This window comes from Saccostrea cucullata, unplaced genomic scaffold (genome assembly GCF_032062105.1).
Source record: "Saccostrea cucullata isolate Sc308-1 unplaced genomic scaffold, CSIRO_AGI_Scuc_v1 ctg4318, whole genome shotgun sequence".
Taxonomy (NCBI): domain Eukaryota; kingdom Metazoa; phylum Mollusca; class Bivalvia; order Ostreida; family Ostreidae; genus Saccostrea; species Saccostrea cuccullata.
The window spans coordinates 74,194-90,261 of NW_026940138.1; the positions used below are offsets into that span (position 1 = coordinate 74,194).

A 16,068-nucleotide genomic window follows, 5' to 3' on the forward strand; every position below is an offset into this window, starting at 1 on the left:
CAATGTCTGATGTCCTGGCTGAAGTAAATAAAAATAAATATTGAAACTCCCATAGTGTATACTTCTAAGTCAAGTGCAACACAATTCTCTTAACCTTATATAATATATTCCTTAGATATTTCTACAAAGAAAACAATAGTTCACAAACCTAAACCAGTAGTCTCTAGGTCAAATACTGTACCATGTAGGATTTGTTAGTACTCGGTAGTTGATCTAATTTATTCAGAAAAATGTCTTCTAAATCAACGCTCAAACCAATTTTGCTGCTGTATGTATCCGCTGCAATAGAAATGTTTGGAAAAATGATAGGTAAAAAGAAACATCTAAATTAAGTTTCAGATAAATTGTATTTATCTGACTTACCTTGAAGAACAGATTGTGATGCATCTTTTGCAGACCGCTCTGACTTCAGCTCTAAACGCCTCCGCTTTGTGCCCCGCTTTGCTTGTTGTAATCGCTTCAGCTTCAGTCTGCTTTGTGGGATCCTTGAATGCTCGAGGGTGTATCTTCCAGGAGACATTGTCAGCCTTTTATTCACCTGAGAAAAATAACAAATATGAAATTGAAAACTTTTTCTGGAAAAGAAAAAGAAGAATCAACAGATCCGTATCGATATGTAAAACATGTAATTTTTTTTTTCAAGTAAAGAGATTATATATTTTATGGAGTAAAATATCAAATGTGCCTGCATTAAAATGTATTACAGCAAAACTCGGTTATAACGAAGTCACTGAGACCTATAAAATTACTTCATATATATGTAATTCTCTATATCCATATAAGAAGTTCATTAAATTTATATAGATGGGGATCCAAGATGACTTCGCTATATTTGTGAATTCGCAATATCTGTGTTCGTACTAAACGAGTTTTACTGTTACAATAAATTCACACATTTTATAGATATATAAATCTCTAAAAACTTTCAAAACCCTTGAAAATCAGTCATGCATTAAAAATGAAACTGGGTCAAGTAAATAAAAAAATAAAAATGTAAACAAGACAAGAACAAAAACTACACAGACAAGTTTAGGCTACATATGGGTATTTTTGATGTTTCCTTTTAAATACTTTACTTTATAGACATTGCCTAAACTGCCATGTGTGAACATCAAAAGAACATCAAAGAACATTTTTTTTTTCATCTGTATACCTCAGTTATATAATTATACCCCTCATTTTTCTGACAGACAGTTGCAGATACTCTACTATGCAGACTGTCTGAACCTCCATAAAACCTATGAACAGTTTAGGTGACATGGTCTAATTAATAAAAGGTATATGTTTTATCTATGTGCATCGTTTTTATCATTTCATAAATTTGAAAATTAAAAATTCTTACATTCTTTTAGGCGCTTTGCTAGAGACCATGTGGTTAAAATTTTCATTCACTTGAGTGGATCCCATCGACACCAACTCAGTTGCCCGGTCTGCATACTTCTCGAACAGTTTTTCTAGAGCTGATCTCAGAGGCTCACTTGTTAGAGGTTTCCCATATGGCAAGTTTTTTGGTTTGTAACCAGTTTGTTCACTCCTGCACCATGTGCCACACATGGAATGGTCCCCTATTTAGATTAAATACACTAATACAAATACAGCATTCATACATTATCATGAACTCAGACCAATTTCTAGATATTTCTAAAAATAATTAGAAAACAAAATTAATTTTCTTGCAAGTGTCAAACATTAAATATGTGTTCATTCTTTTTGCAAGTAGTATTCTTACCATATAAATGAGGAACAATTTTCCCCAGATCATTGGCTAACTTTTCTGGATCTTCAGATGCCTGATAAACACAATATGTAAAGCATCTCTCAATGTGAGTTCTAACTTTAACATTTTTCAATACTTTATGGTTATTGCTGATTTCCACAAGACTTCCAGTAAACCCTTTTTTCATGTGATTGCTGTCCACCTCTTTCTTTATATCTGGTTCAACAGTTGCTCTCAATCTGGCTATTGTTGTAGAATCGTTGTCCATTACTAACGTAGTAACCTAACAACATTTTATAATTATAAGAAAAATAAAAAACAGTAATGCATTAGCACTTTCATTTACAATCTTCAGATATATATAAATATGTAATAAAGATTTCATGGAAGGTGGCATTTTTTATCCATAGCACTTTCACCTCTTAGCTCTTCATGGATTTTGAATATTGAATGTACACAGATATATATATATAAAATCGAACATATCTATACAATTCATACCTTTTCACCTTGATCTTTTATGCTCTGCACCATCTCGCAAGCCATAGCAGGTTCCATAGATTTGGCTGACCTTGACCAGTTTCGACTGCATTTGTGCTTCCTCACAGGAACATCCTTCCGTTTTGCCAAGTCACATATTCTGCATTTTTTAGATTTTACAGCATAACCAACACATTTCTTGGTTTTTTCCCCCAATCAAACTTGCAGGTCCTTCAAACATAAAAGAAAATTGTTCAATAGCAGTAAATACTTTGCATTATTTTAGTCATCAGTTTAAAGTCAAAGCATCCAATTCAAATTACTAATTACTAATAAGGATAATTGATGCCTTTTTTTAAACATCAAAAAATACCTGTAAGGCTATTGTAGGCACGCCCAGTACCCCCTTTTTGCCAGGCACCATCGAAGCTGACAGTGAGATTACCATCACTCCTGAAGAAAAATCCAATAATTATCATGCATGAAATTTCTATTTTTTTTTTCAATAATTCAAATTATTTTGACAAATACTAATAAACATACTTTTCAACTTCCTCTAATAGACTGGTACGACAAATTTCTTCTGCCATTTTACTCAGTGTACTGCCAACTTCCCTTTCCCTTTCCTTTAGACCTCCCTTCGAAATTCCTGGAATGTTTAGTGCTGCTAAAAAGGCATTTAAATGAGACTCTCCGAAGCCACCATTGATCATTCCTAAAATATTACAAACACAATTATTTAAAACAATAATCAAAGATAAAAACAGGGGTGTGCAATTACCATCTCCCAACGCCCGGGCTACCAATTTTAGAGGTCGGGCTATATTAAATCTATACTGCGTTAGCCCGCCGCGCTAGTAAATCTAAAACGAAAGTAAACATATATTTACCTTGACTGAATTTAGTTCGAATTAACTTTTCTGTAAAATCAAAATCTTAAATTCGTTTTAACCTATATGCATTGTGTGTTCCTATTCGCCAGTCATCTCACTGACAATTATAGTCGATATAAATAGGGGGAAGTACCTGATAATTACAAAGTGCAAACCTTTATTTGTTTTATTTATTTCAACAGTGAACTTCAATGTTTTTTTTTAATCTTTATGTTATACTTATACATGTATTGTTGTCAGTAGTTAATGGGCGTGACTGGCAACCTCGGGATAGTAACTTTGTTAGCCAAACGGGCTAATCATTTATTTTTGTAATATCTATTGCACACCCCTGATTAAAAACACCAATGAATACAAGTTTATCCAAATTCCAAGTTTATTTCAGAACTATAATACACTTACCTACTGCTACTTTCGTAATTATATCCCATGCTTTTCCTCCCTTTTCTGTTAGATGTTTTTTGCCTGTTAACATCATTAAGTAGCCTACACTCCTGGTATTTACACTGTACTTGGAGAATTTGTGCGAGTCCGAATCTAGTCTCTCCAACACAATCGGATAATTGCAAAGGTTGTCCACATCTCTTGCACTCCTTCAAATTATTTGCAAGGATACCAAGTTCGATTATACGTCTACTTTCGCTCCAATCATTTTTACCCGTTGGCTCAACAATTTCTTCTCTAGCAACACGGACATCGCTAGCAAGGGGGTCAACACAGTGATACACATGGTCTTCGTTCGTAACTGGAGTGATAACAGGTGTTTCAACATTTACTTTAGAAGTATTAAAATCACTGCGGTCCCAATATTTTACACACTCTCTCCTCAGGACTTCATTTTGCTCTATACGAGAGGATTTCGCGAATTTCCCCTTCTTATTTCTTGCCGCCATTACTGCGGGATGTTATCGACAAATAATAGTGTTAAAAACCTATCCGGGAGTCCGATCCGGTTATGATGTCACACGACTAGACCCCTACTTTAATACTTTTTCATATAACATAGCTGCCGGTACATCGTTATGAACCCATTCGAGTTTAAATGTGCGAGTGATTGTTCAATCCCTCTGTGTTATTTTACTATAATGTTTGAAACTGATTAAAGAATTACCAGTAGGTTCATAAACTAATATCTGAAATTTAATCTCTCCAGAAATCTGTTGTCAGAAGTAACATCAGCTGTAATACTTTAAATCATGTTTTTGTTCAAGTTTTTTTATTTGTAATTTGTTTTTCACATAGATTTTTGTACAGACCTACCATTTTTCCTTTGTAAATAATGTTTGAACCACAAATATGAAACGCATGCCATTGATCTACAACCCTTGATATGTCGTCCCTTAATAATATTATAAAAAATTACTTTTTTTTAATTTGCAGTTTAAATATGCATCTGTTTTTTTTTTTTCGGTATATACTTGTGCATGTTGTTTAATGTTTGCAGCGCTCTGAACAACTGAGGGTTTTATTTATCACATTTTGTAATATAAATTTTGATAAAGATCAAGATTCTTATAGGCTGTATGTTGTAAAAGGACTATTTATACTTTATTTCTGTTCTTCTCTTCGTAGATATCTTTTCGACAACAATATCACAACATTACAGGACAATGCCTTCGCCAGCTTACACAATTTACGTAAACTGTAAGTATGTCTAGTATGTTATAATGTGTATGTTTTAAAGGAATATTAACACAGTATTTCTTTATTCTCGTCTTAGAACTCTTTCCAGCAGCGATATCACTACGATACAGGACAATGCCTTCGCCAGCTTATACAATTTACGTAAACTGTTAGTATGTCTAGTACTTATTGTAACAGAATAAGTGTAATTATGCATATATTTCCTTTAGTATATACTTGTGCATTTTGTTAACAGTTAATATGAGTCACATTTTTGCATGCACAAAAAGTTACTCAAGTTTTTTTTTTGTTTTATTTGATTTTCCACATAGATTTTTTGTATAGACCTACCATTTTTCCTTTGTAATAATGTAAGAACCACAAATATAAAACGCATGTCATTGATTTACAAACTGTGACGATATATACATATTTTGTACGGAAACTTTTAGTTAAAATAATTGAACTAAAATTGTTTTTTTTTAAATAAATAGTAAAATTCACAAATTTCTGCATAGGACGGTAATGGAGGTAACTGTATGCCTTTTATGATAAGTCGTCCCTTAATTATATATAATAAATGTAACGGTTTTTTAAATTTGCAGTTTAGATACATTGTATGCATATGTTTTTCAGTATATACTTGTGAATGTTGTTAAATGTTAATATGAGTCAAATATTTTTGCATGCACAAAAAATTATCAAGAATATTGAACTGCAATACAGAGTTTTTCTCCTGTATTTATATTTCCCATCTTTTAGCAATTACATAAAAGAAAGAACTCCTTTATTTGAGAAATTACATTTCGAAATCAATGCAAGTACAAAAAGGTAACCGGTATAACGTATAAAAATTATTCCAGTTGATGCTTGCAGGGCTCTTAACAATAGAGGGTTTAATTGATCACATATTTTTAATAAAAATTTAAATAAAGATCAAGATTCTTTGTCACGACACCATCAGCTTGATCAGTGATAACAAGATTGTTGTTGTATTTACAATTTTATATAAAAACAAATATGTACAAATATATAAAATGAAAATTAAAGAACAATTTCAAAATGTCTATTCGCGTTCATCTACGACCACGCTCATAAGTCGTCCACGTCCTGTCCTTGCCAATGTCATACGGGTACCACGCCCTTGCACTGAATGTCACAACGTCCTCGACGTCCCGCTTATCCCAAGCGTCCCAAGCGTCCACAGTGCTGACAAATCCAAGAAACCACGTTTCCCCACACACGACCTCGGCCTAGCGTACCACGCTTTCGTGTAGCCCAGGTTGCCACCACCGACAGCATTAAATCATCGTGTAACCACACGCATGCATATATTCGTACAGGAACCTTCAGCAAATATGCGGAGACAAATATAACAGCTTGACCCCCAACGGGCTGCCTTACAACACATCATAAATGTTTACACATATAGAGTTTTACCTAATATGTATCACACCGTTTCGTACGGCAAAGCAAAATAATGTACAATGTAACGTTACACTCGAAGTAATAAACTAATATCATTACTTTACGCTTAAACTCACGGCATGTGCACTTGGTAACATCCCCGTATACAATTCAAACACTTTCTCTCGTGGATAAATATAGAATAATCTCAATTAATATAACATTGAATTACTTATATAAAAATAATGTAAGTAAATTGCACTTACCCTGATTGGAAATTCAGTTACCACGAATGAAACTAACTAACCCTCCATGAACACGAGAAACTACTTTCACTGGTCAAGGAAAACGTGCGCTTCCCAAGACAAAACTGACAGCACCTTGTATAGCGACTGGCGAAATACTTAAATTACCTGAGCATCACAATGGGGCTCCTTGCAGATTAAACACTAATAAAAAATAAATAAATGTACGTATAACAAAATCGGCATTGATTGTGACATCGCCTCCCCAATTTAAGAAAGTTCGCAGAACTTGTGCAAAACTCAAAATCAACAAAGAAAAAAAAACATGTACAAAACTACAATATTCATAATGTCTCACTCAAATCCTACAACCTACTAAGACAATCAGCACCAACGTTCTTTGATCCTTTAATCGCCACAATACGGAACTTATAAAGTAGCAAAAGTAAGAACCGTCTTTCTCTTTCACAATCACAATGGGTGAACAATATGGACTGTTCGAATTCTCAATCACTCCCGACTTTATCATGTACCTAACTTTCTCACACACTTCATCACGAGTTGTAAAAGGTTAAGGGTGTGGTTTGGATCGCACAGGTTCGTCACTTGTAAACTTCATATGATGCTCATCCAGCGTAATACATCCTAGAATATATATACTCTCCATATAACGATTTCACTTGTTCACGTTCACTTATTGTCAATTCATCACTTACTTTGACATCACTGGGTTTCTCCTTCGAAGTAGGTAGTGTTGAATCTATCAGATCACTGTCGCCAACTGAATCGTCTCCTTCAACATCCACCATTGCTGCACTAGGGACACCTAAGACACCAGCATCAACACAACATTCTTTCCTGTCAAAATATAACTTGAGCATATTTGCATGGAATGTCTTAATTTTGCCGTTCATGTCTATTCTATAATCAACTTTTCCAATTTCTTCACTATCTCAAAAGGACCTTTGATTATTGCAGAAGCGAAAGTGACGCAATATTCTCGTGAATTTTTAATAGTCAGTGCCATTTAAAGACTATTAAATTTTAGCAAAATGTGTAAGTACCGGTACCCTTTTCATAATTCATTACATTGGAAAAAAACAGATTAGTATACCTGACTTAATATTTTTTTCACATGACCCCACCCCCCACCCCCATCAAAAGCGAATCGGGGATTGTTTACGTTTTACTCATAAAAATAATTACGTTCATTAAACCATCCCTTGACTCCCATATGTTTAATTAAACCAATTATTCGACAGCTCATTTTAACAAAAATCTGGGGCCAAATACAAAGTAAACTTACACCATCAGCACGTCTTTTTTGGCTTGAAATTACGAACCTTAATAGTTACCCTTGAAATCAAACATACATGTAAATCATTTCAAAAGTTGAACCATTGCAACAATTCAACTTCATAAAATTTTTCATGACCTTACCGTTTGATCGATTCATCGAGAAAGGAAGAGGCCTAGGAGAAAGAGGAGAAAACCACTAAATATTAGACTATATGCAAATGGAACTAAATTATCCGGAATGATGGGTTGTGTCTAAGGGTGAATATAATTATATATCTGAAAAGACTACAAATATCCGGAATTGAGGGACATACGGTTATTGAAATAAACTCAATAAAACAATGACAATTAAAAGCTAAAATAAAAGTGAGTAAAATGTGGTGCAAAGATAATTATAATAGCAACATTTTAATGGCCCTCCTCCTTTCTGAATGGTCATTTTGCCAACGTCTTGTGTTTTTTTTAGTGAAATTAGTTTTTAATATTTGATAATGATAACAAAAAGATAATAATGGCACCAAACCCGCACCGAAAAGCTAAGATTTATTGTTTTTAAATTTTGTTGAGGAACATTAGTGTCCATCAGTGATAATTGATTTTTATTCAATGGTTTTTAAGAACATTCATTTATAAATATACCATTCTATAAAGTAGTTTTCAAATAAATATAATTATTAGAGTGAACACTTTTCTTAAGTGTATTTTTTATACATACATGTATATTACTAAATGTTTTTAAAATTTTTATAGGAGTTTTATTGTATGCACAAAAAATTATCAGGAATAATAATTAGAATGCAGAGTAATTTTTTATTATAATCAATTGTCACATTATACAATATTTACAATATCTTATTAATATCAATGCATCATTTAAACATATAATATAGAAATACAACACCAAAACAAATAGTAACAACTGAGAGGGTGGTGGAAAAAGAAAGACAGAGAGAGGGGGGTGAGTGATGATGAAAGAGCAGAGGAGCATGTTCATAGGAATAAAGTAGTGGAATATGTATGTCCAAGCATTGCAGAAGGTCTTAAGTTGTCTGCTTTAAGGGTCTTACATGAGTGAAGACCATTCTTTCTATTTACTATTAAATTCGCTAATTTGATTGCTTACACAATTTACGTAAACTGTAAGTATGTCTGGTATGTTAAAGGGTGTATGTTCTAAAGGAATAATAACACGGTATTTCTTTATTTTCTTCTCAGAACTCTTTCCAGCAACGATATCACTACGATACAGGGCAATGCCTTCGCCAGCTTATACAATTTACGTGAACTGTAAGTATGTCTAGTACTTATTGTAAGAGAATAAGTGTAATTATACATATGTTTCTTTAAGTATATACTTGTGCGTGTAGTAAAAAATTAATATGAGTCACATATTTTTGCATGCACAAAAAGTTATGAAGAATAATTAACTGCAATGCAGAGTATTTATACTGTATTTATATTTCCAACATTTCAGCAATTACGTAAAAAATAGAACCCGTATATTTGAGAAAGTACATCTAAAAATCAATGCGAGTGACATAAGTAATCGATATAACGTATAAAAAGTATTCCAATCGATGCTTGCAGCGCTCTGAATAATTGATGGCTTAATTTATCACATTTTTTCTTTAAATTTTGATAAAGATCAAGATTCTAAAAAGGTGTATCACTACTGGCTTTTAAAACCCCTGTCCGTATGAAAATCCACTGTCTTTCTCTGTATCCTACAGTATTTTCACAGTAATCTACGGTATATCTACAGTATGCTACGGTATGCTAGCTCTGTATATACAGTAAATCTCTGTATGCCACTGTATGTATCCCCAGCATGCCACAGTTACATATAGTAGGCCCCGATACGCCTACAGTATGCCACTGTATGGCTACTGTTTCCTACAGACAACTACGGTAAACCACAGTATATGCCCCAGTACGCCCCTGTATATGTTCATTGAAGCAAAAAGAAGAAGTTTAAACACTCCCAGAGCACTGTACGGTTACCTAAGATGTGGGATTGTCAATTTAGTACACAGAGTTACTTACCTAAGAAATTTTTGAACATTTTTTTAAACACATGGTAGTACTTTTTTTTAAAGTATTAAGAGACTAATTGTGATCTTTTATAACTCTGAAATAACTATGAAATATTAATAAATTGTTGCTTCAAAGAATATTTATCTATAAATTTTTAAAATTAATTATTTAATTATTCTTTGGTTTGATTTATTACTTAATTTATTTGTTTTGCAAACACCTATTTAATCCATAAAATACTTGGAGTGACTTTGAACTTTAAAAAAAAACACGGCCAGGGTAATGCTGAATTTTGGAAAATTGTAGTTTTTAAAAATTGATATAGGTTCCTTGAAAAAATAAATAAAATTAATTAAATGAAATTAATCATTTTAAAAACAAATCAATCTATTTCTTGACAAATACAGAGCTGCATAGTAAACTCGGCACAAAATAAATAAGGTGAGGTGGTAATTGAAAATTAAATAAAATAAATGACTTTAAAAATACAAAATTAATAAATGAACTAATTATTTATCTTATTTATTTATTTGTTTATCAATTTATCTACAAATACATAGATAAACAAAATAAATAAAAATTCATTTATCTATTTTGTAACTGACAAAACAACAAAGTGATTAAATATACCCCCCCCCCCCCCAATTGATTTTTTTTACTTTTATTTTATGTGAAAATCATTTCTCCTAAAATATGCTACAAAGTCTTTTTCAAGCATATGAAAACAGATTCCAATAATTTTACGTTCATGATGGATATCAAAATAATCGTCAGATTATGCACAATATTAATTTGTCAATTGCAATTTCATATTTTTATTTTGTTTTGATTTAAAAAAACTCGGTATTCAAAACCCTAACACGATTATGAAAGAACTTCAAAGCCATTGATTGTTTACAAGGGACATGGGGTACACAGTAATGACACCTATTGTCTTTTTCACTGACCACTATACCTTGTTTAATTTGTGACAGAGAGCGACCGTGTCCACTCTGCTGCTGTATGAATAAACATTTTCTCTTTGTGAGAAAACCGTTTTTTGTCAAACAAAAACAAAATAAAAGTATCAAAAAAGCTATTGGCGGATTAAGATTGTGCATTATGAGACGATTATTTTGATATCCAACACGGAAGTAAAATAATTAAAAGTAGTTTAAAAATGCTTCAAAAAGACTTTGAGGGACATTTTAGCGGACACTTGTTTACATTAAATAAGCCAAATAAATCCAACTTTCGGGATTATAATTAATTAATTTGCTTGTATCGTCAATTTAAAAAATAAATAGATAAATATATGATTGCGCCCATGACAAAAGGGTCCTTATGGCATTTTTGCTAAAACAGAGAAATAACGTCATAAAGATCTGACGTTGCAGACTGACGGTGAACTTCGACGCAGATTTTTTTTAACCACGTGTTTTGACGTTTGACGCATCCAGAGTTTTTATCGCTGTTTCCAACATGTGGAATTTAGTTTTATGTATAAATTAATTTAATCAATATCTGAATCTCCTAATCCACTGATTTTAATAGATATGAATAAAAACATTTAGAACTGGTTTCTTAACAAACATTATTAATTAAATACGTCTCTATAATACCAATTAATAGTTTTCCTACATGCGTAATATTAAAATATATAGAAGCTGTAGACAAGGTGTTTTCTGATAGCATATTGAACTTTTATACTCTAGATGAATTTAATTTACATATTTATAGCATTTTTTGAATACATCTTAGACAGGGTATATCGTAAAAAAATATTGCAAAGGAAAATTGTCTTCATGCTTCTTTGAGATCCGCTCCACGACTCTCAAATACACATCGCGATCGCGTCGATCACATGTAAACATTGATTCATCGGTGCACACTGCTTAAACTGTTGAAATTGTTTGTACAAATGTTGAAATTAAACATACATCTTCCACATTTTTTTTTTTTTACAAATCTAGCAAGAATGTGTAAGAACGATAGGCCTAGTAAAGATTATTTGTATTTTTTATAAATAAAAATAGGAAAGATAACTCTGATGTCAACAATCGATGTAATAGGGGTACCAGACAGGGACATTCATTATTTTAATTTGCGTACTTTTTCACATTTCAGCAGCATGTTCGCATGAATTTTCTCCCGGATTATATAAGAGATATTATATGACCAAATTAAAAAAAAACTTTTAATCGTCATCATAATTAGGAATTTTTAAATAAAAAATATTGTTGTACTTTTGGAATAAGGTTAATGTAGAAAAAGGAAAAACAAAGAAGAAAAAAAAAGAAAACTGCAAAATTGAACAGACATTATTATGTTTTTTTTTCAAATCTCTTATCTATAGCTTTTTTTTTTTGTTTTAAGCATTATCTGCAAAATTAATTCTTTAAGCCATGCCGAACTTTGTTTTTCATAAAAGCTCGATCAACATTGAATGTCTCTTAACAGATCAATTATCATGCTAAAAACTCAATCATCACTGAACTTAAAATTACATTGCAGTTATCAGTGTGGAATAATATATTGTTTAACCTGCCATCAAATCATGGATAAATATTATTGAATATGCTCAAAAATTATTTATTTGTTTTGGTTGATAAAAAAAAATCTTTATAAGTTCAGGGTCGGGATTTATTTCTACATGTAAATGCTAACAGAAAGAAAATAAAATTCAATGCTGAAAATACATGACATAAAACCGCAACAATATGCTTGCATTTTGTTTTATTTTGGCTGCAGTGCAGGGGATGGGGGTGGGGGTGTCCTTATATATTTCCGTAACATGTAGGCTTTACAAGGCTTAGCATATCCAAGCTTCTGGCACCAGGCACGTAGCATCGTTTTTGAAAGTGTGGTGGGGGGGGGGGGGGGGCAGCAAGAGATTTTTTTCCTTTCCTGAAAAAGTTGACAAGCAAAAAAAAAAAAAGGTTAATGTTGCACAAAGTCGAAAATCCTAGTTAGAGGCCAACTTTTTTCAGTACCAATTTTTATACTACGTTTTCCGTACATAACTAATAGTAGGTGGGGGGGACCAGACTCAATTATCAATTCCTATAGCATAAGTAAGGTTGGGAAAAAAAGTGACCCCCCCCCCGGTTCCTACGTCCCTGGGCACGGGACCAGAATGGAATTCATACTCAGTACTCTTTTAAACTCACTTTATAGAATAAAATTAGAAAACAACATTGGAATGAAGGGGATATTTTTAATTAGGTCATAATTAAAATAATATGATGATTTTCTAAGATGTTTACATTCCTACAGAAATCTGACATTTCAAAACTTAGCCAGTTCACAGACAATTGTCAGAAAATATATACAAAACAGTCATATTCAACTGACTGTATATTTAGGCATTAACAATTACATGTTATTAATCTTTAACCCACCCCTGCCCCAACAAAAGCTCTACATATAAACTTTAAATGACATCTTTAATTTAATTCTATGGGTGTGCTTCTAAAACCATCCATTTCATAAAATATAACCAGATTTTTTATTTTAGGGTATAATTATATACATGATTAACAATACTGAATTCATAGCAATTCAGTTCCAGGCTCATAGTGTTTATAATAGCTCTGCGATTTTGAAAATGGCAATGCTCAGAATTAAAGGTACAAATATAAAATGAAGAATAATAGGCAGCATTATTTCAAACCTAAATAAAAAAGTGAATCTGCAAGTTGTAGGGTTAATGGTACTGGGTGCAAGGAACACTTTTGAAGTAAAAAAAATAATTTTTTTATTTATTTTAACTCGTGTCCACAAGAATTGTAAGTTTCTGCCATTTAGATTTTTTGACCCCTCCCCCCTTCACCAACATACACATAATCCTACAAATGTTAATCCTGAGTTTATCTATTGTGTAAATGATTGCGGATTAAAACTCATTCATTTGTTTGTAAAATTTCCACCGTTTGATTGGTTAATATTTAAATATTTTTACTGCTAGACTGAAAAATATTTTGTGTATCCTTTATATTTAAAAAAAAAAAAAGCAGTGTCATTATTGACCCAATGCAGACAGACAACCTTATAGATGCAGTGAATCAATCGAATTTCCTTTTTACTGTCTATTGTGTATCGTAATTACATGTCACATGTACCACACTTCACAATTTTTCTGTCTTTTTATAAAATTTAGAAAGAAAGAACAAACATATAAATTTTCACTTCGCAGTAGCATTTAGGTAGCGTAATGTAATTTTAAAAAAAAATAAATTTTCACATATATCGTAACTAAAGATATATCGTTTATGCTGAAATCTTGAGCTATCGATAGCAATGTTTAAATTTAAATAATTTTAAAATGAATTCTACAGGCTTATCAAATGACTCTTGCATGGATTACCAGTAAATATTTTGTTTGAGAAAATAATTGTTTAAAAAAAATGAATAGATGTTGCCCGCTGTTCAGGTTTCCCCCTGGTGTCATAGAAAAGTGAAATGTAAAACAAACACTCACTCATAATACTATACACCACTGATGAATCCATAATATATATATAACTATTAAATAATTATTAATAATTAAAAGAGACAATGAGATAAGCATAATGTGCATGGAAAAATATCAAATATTATACAACTATTAATCACCGTAGTAAAATTACAGAAGACAATCATTTAATGTTCACTCTGAAAACGTTTGACGTTGTTGAAAAACGTGACTTCATTATTAACCTGTTAAAGTATATTTGATAAAAAGGAAGAAAAAAACCTATTTAGAGTTGACGAAGGACCATAAAAATTCATATTTGACAACTTCTAACCTTACTCTATCAGAATCCAAGAAAAACTCAATATGCATAAAAATTGCCATAAGGACCCTTTTCACATGGGCGCAATCATATTGTTCCTTTTACAATGATAGAATACGTCCTTAAAATCAGTTTTATTTATTTAATTTCTAACCATTTAAAAATCAATTATTGAATTTATTTTAGAATCTAAAATTTTCTAAAATGCAGCATTACTCTTGTTGTAAAGGTGTATGTTTTTGTGTATTTTTTTTTCTTAAAGGTACAAAAAAGCCATTCCAAGTAATTTACGGATTAAATAGGTGTTAGAGAAATAAATAAATGGTAAATAAATGAAATAAATAATTAATTCATCACCATAAAAATCAATTTTTTAAATTATATTTTTTAAATTGACAATACAACAAAATAATTAATTATTTATATCCCTCAAAAAAAAAAATTATTAGGGCTTTTTGTATAATTATTTTTATCCTAAACTATGTTACAAAGTATTTTTTTTTTTGCGTATAAAAGCGAATAGCAGTAATTTTACGTCCATGATGGATATCAAAATAATAGTCAGATGATGCACAATTTTAATTTGTCAATTGCAATTTCATATTTTTACTTTGTTTTGATTTAAAAAATCGGTATTCAAAATCCTAACACGATTATGAAAGAACTTGAAAGCCATTGATTGTTTACAAGGGACATGGCCGGGGTACACAGTAATGACACCTATTGTCTTTTTCACTGACCACTATACTTGTTTATTTTGTGACAGAGAGCGACCGTGTCCTATCTGAGGCTGTTTGAAATAACATTTTCGGTTTTTTTTTCAATCAAAACAAAATAAAAGTATCAGAAAAGCTATTGACGGATTAAGATTGTGCATTATGAGACGATTATTTTGATATCCAACACGGAAGTAAAATAATTAAAAGGAGTATAAATATGCTTCAAAAAGACTTTGAGGGACATTTAAGCGGAAACTTGTTTACATTAAATAAGCCAAATAAATCCAACTTTCGGGATTATAATTAATTTATTTGTTGGTATCGTCAATTTTATAATTAAATAGAAAAATATTTTGTTTCTTTTACAATGATTAAATACGTGCTATAAATTTGTTTTATCTATTTATTCACTAAACATTTAAAATCAATTATTGAATTGATTTTAAAAACTATTTTTTTTAAATAAGCAGCATTATTCTTGTTGTGAAGGTGTGTGTGTGTGTGTGTAATTTTTTTCCAACAGGTACAAAAAGCTATTTTATGGATTAAATACGTGTTAAAGAAATAAATAAAATTGTAAATAAATAAAATAAATAACTTATTTATCATCATAAAAATGTCAAACTTTTTTATCATATTTTTTAAATTGACAATACAACAAAATAATTAATTATTTATATCCCCCGAAAAGAGATATTGTAGGGTTTTTTAGCTCACCTGAGCCGAAGGCTCAAGTGAGCTTTTCTGATCAAAATTTGTCCGTCGTCTGTCGTTGTCGTTGTCGTTGGCGTCGTCGTTGTTGTTGTTGTCGTCGTTGTAAACTTTTCACATTTTCATCTTCTCCTCAAGAACCACTGGGCCAATTTCAACCAAACTTGGCACAGAGTATCCTTGGGT

The 16,068-nt window shown here is 31.5% G+C and overlaps 1 protein-coding gene and 1 pseudogene across 1 annotated transcript in view; one reads left to right on the forward strand and one right to left on the reverse strand.

Moving 5' to 3' along the window:
- LOC134254863 (leucine-rich repeat-containing protein 4C-like) overlaps positions 1 to 4,738 on the forward strand; it is a 46,315-nt gene extending 41,577 nt beyond the window's left edge. Inside the window, exon 4 of the mRNA XM_062737401.1 lies at positions 4,663 to 4,738. Coding sequence (XP_062593385.1) covers positions 4,663 to 4,738 — 76 coding nt within the window. The remainder of the gene's footprint in view (positions 1 to 4,662) is intronic.
- On the reverse strand, positions 499 to 2,912 carry LOC134254864 (uncharacterized; annotated as a pseudogene).
- Positions 4,739 to 16,068: the final 11,330 nt, after the last annotated feature.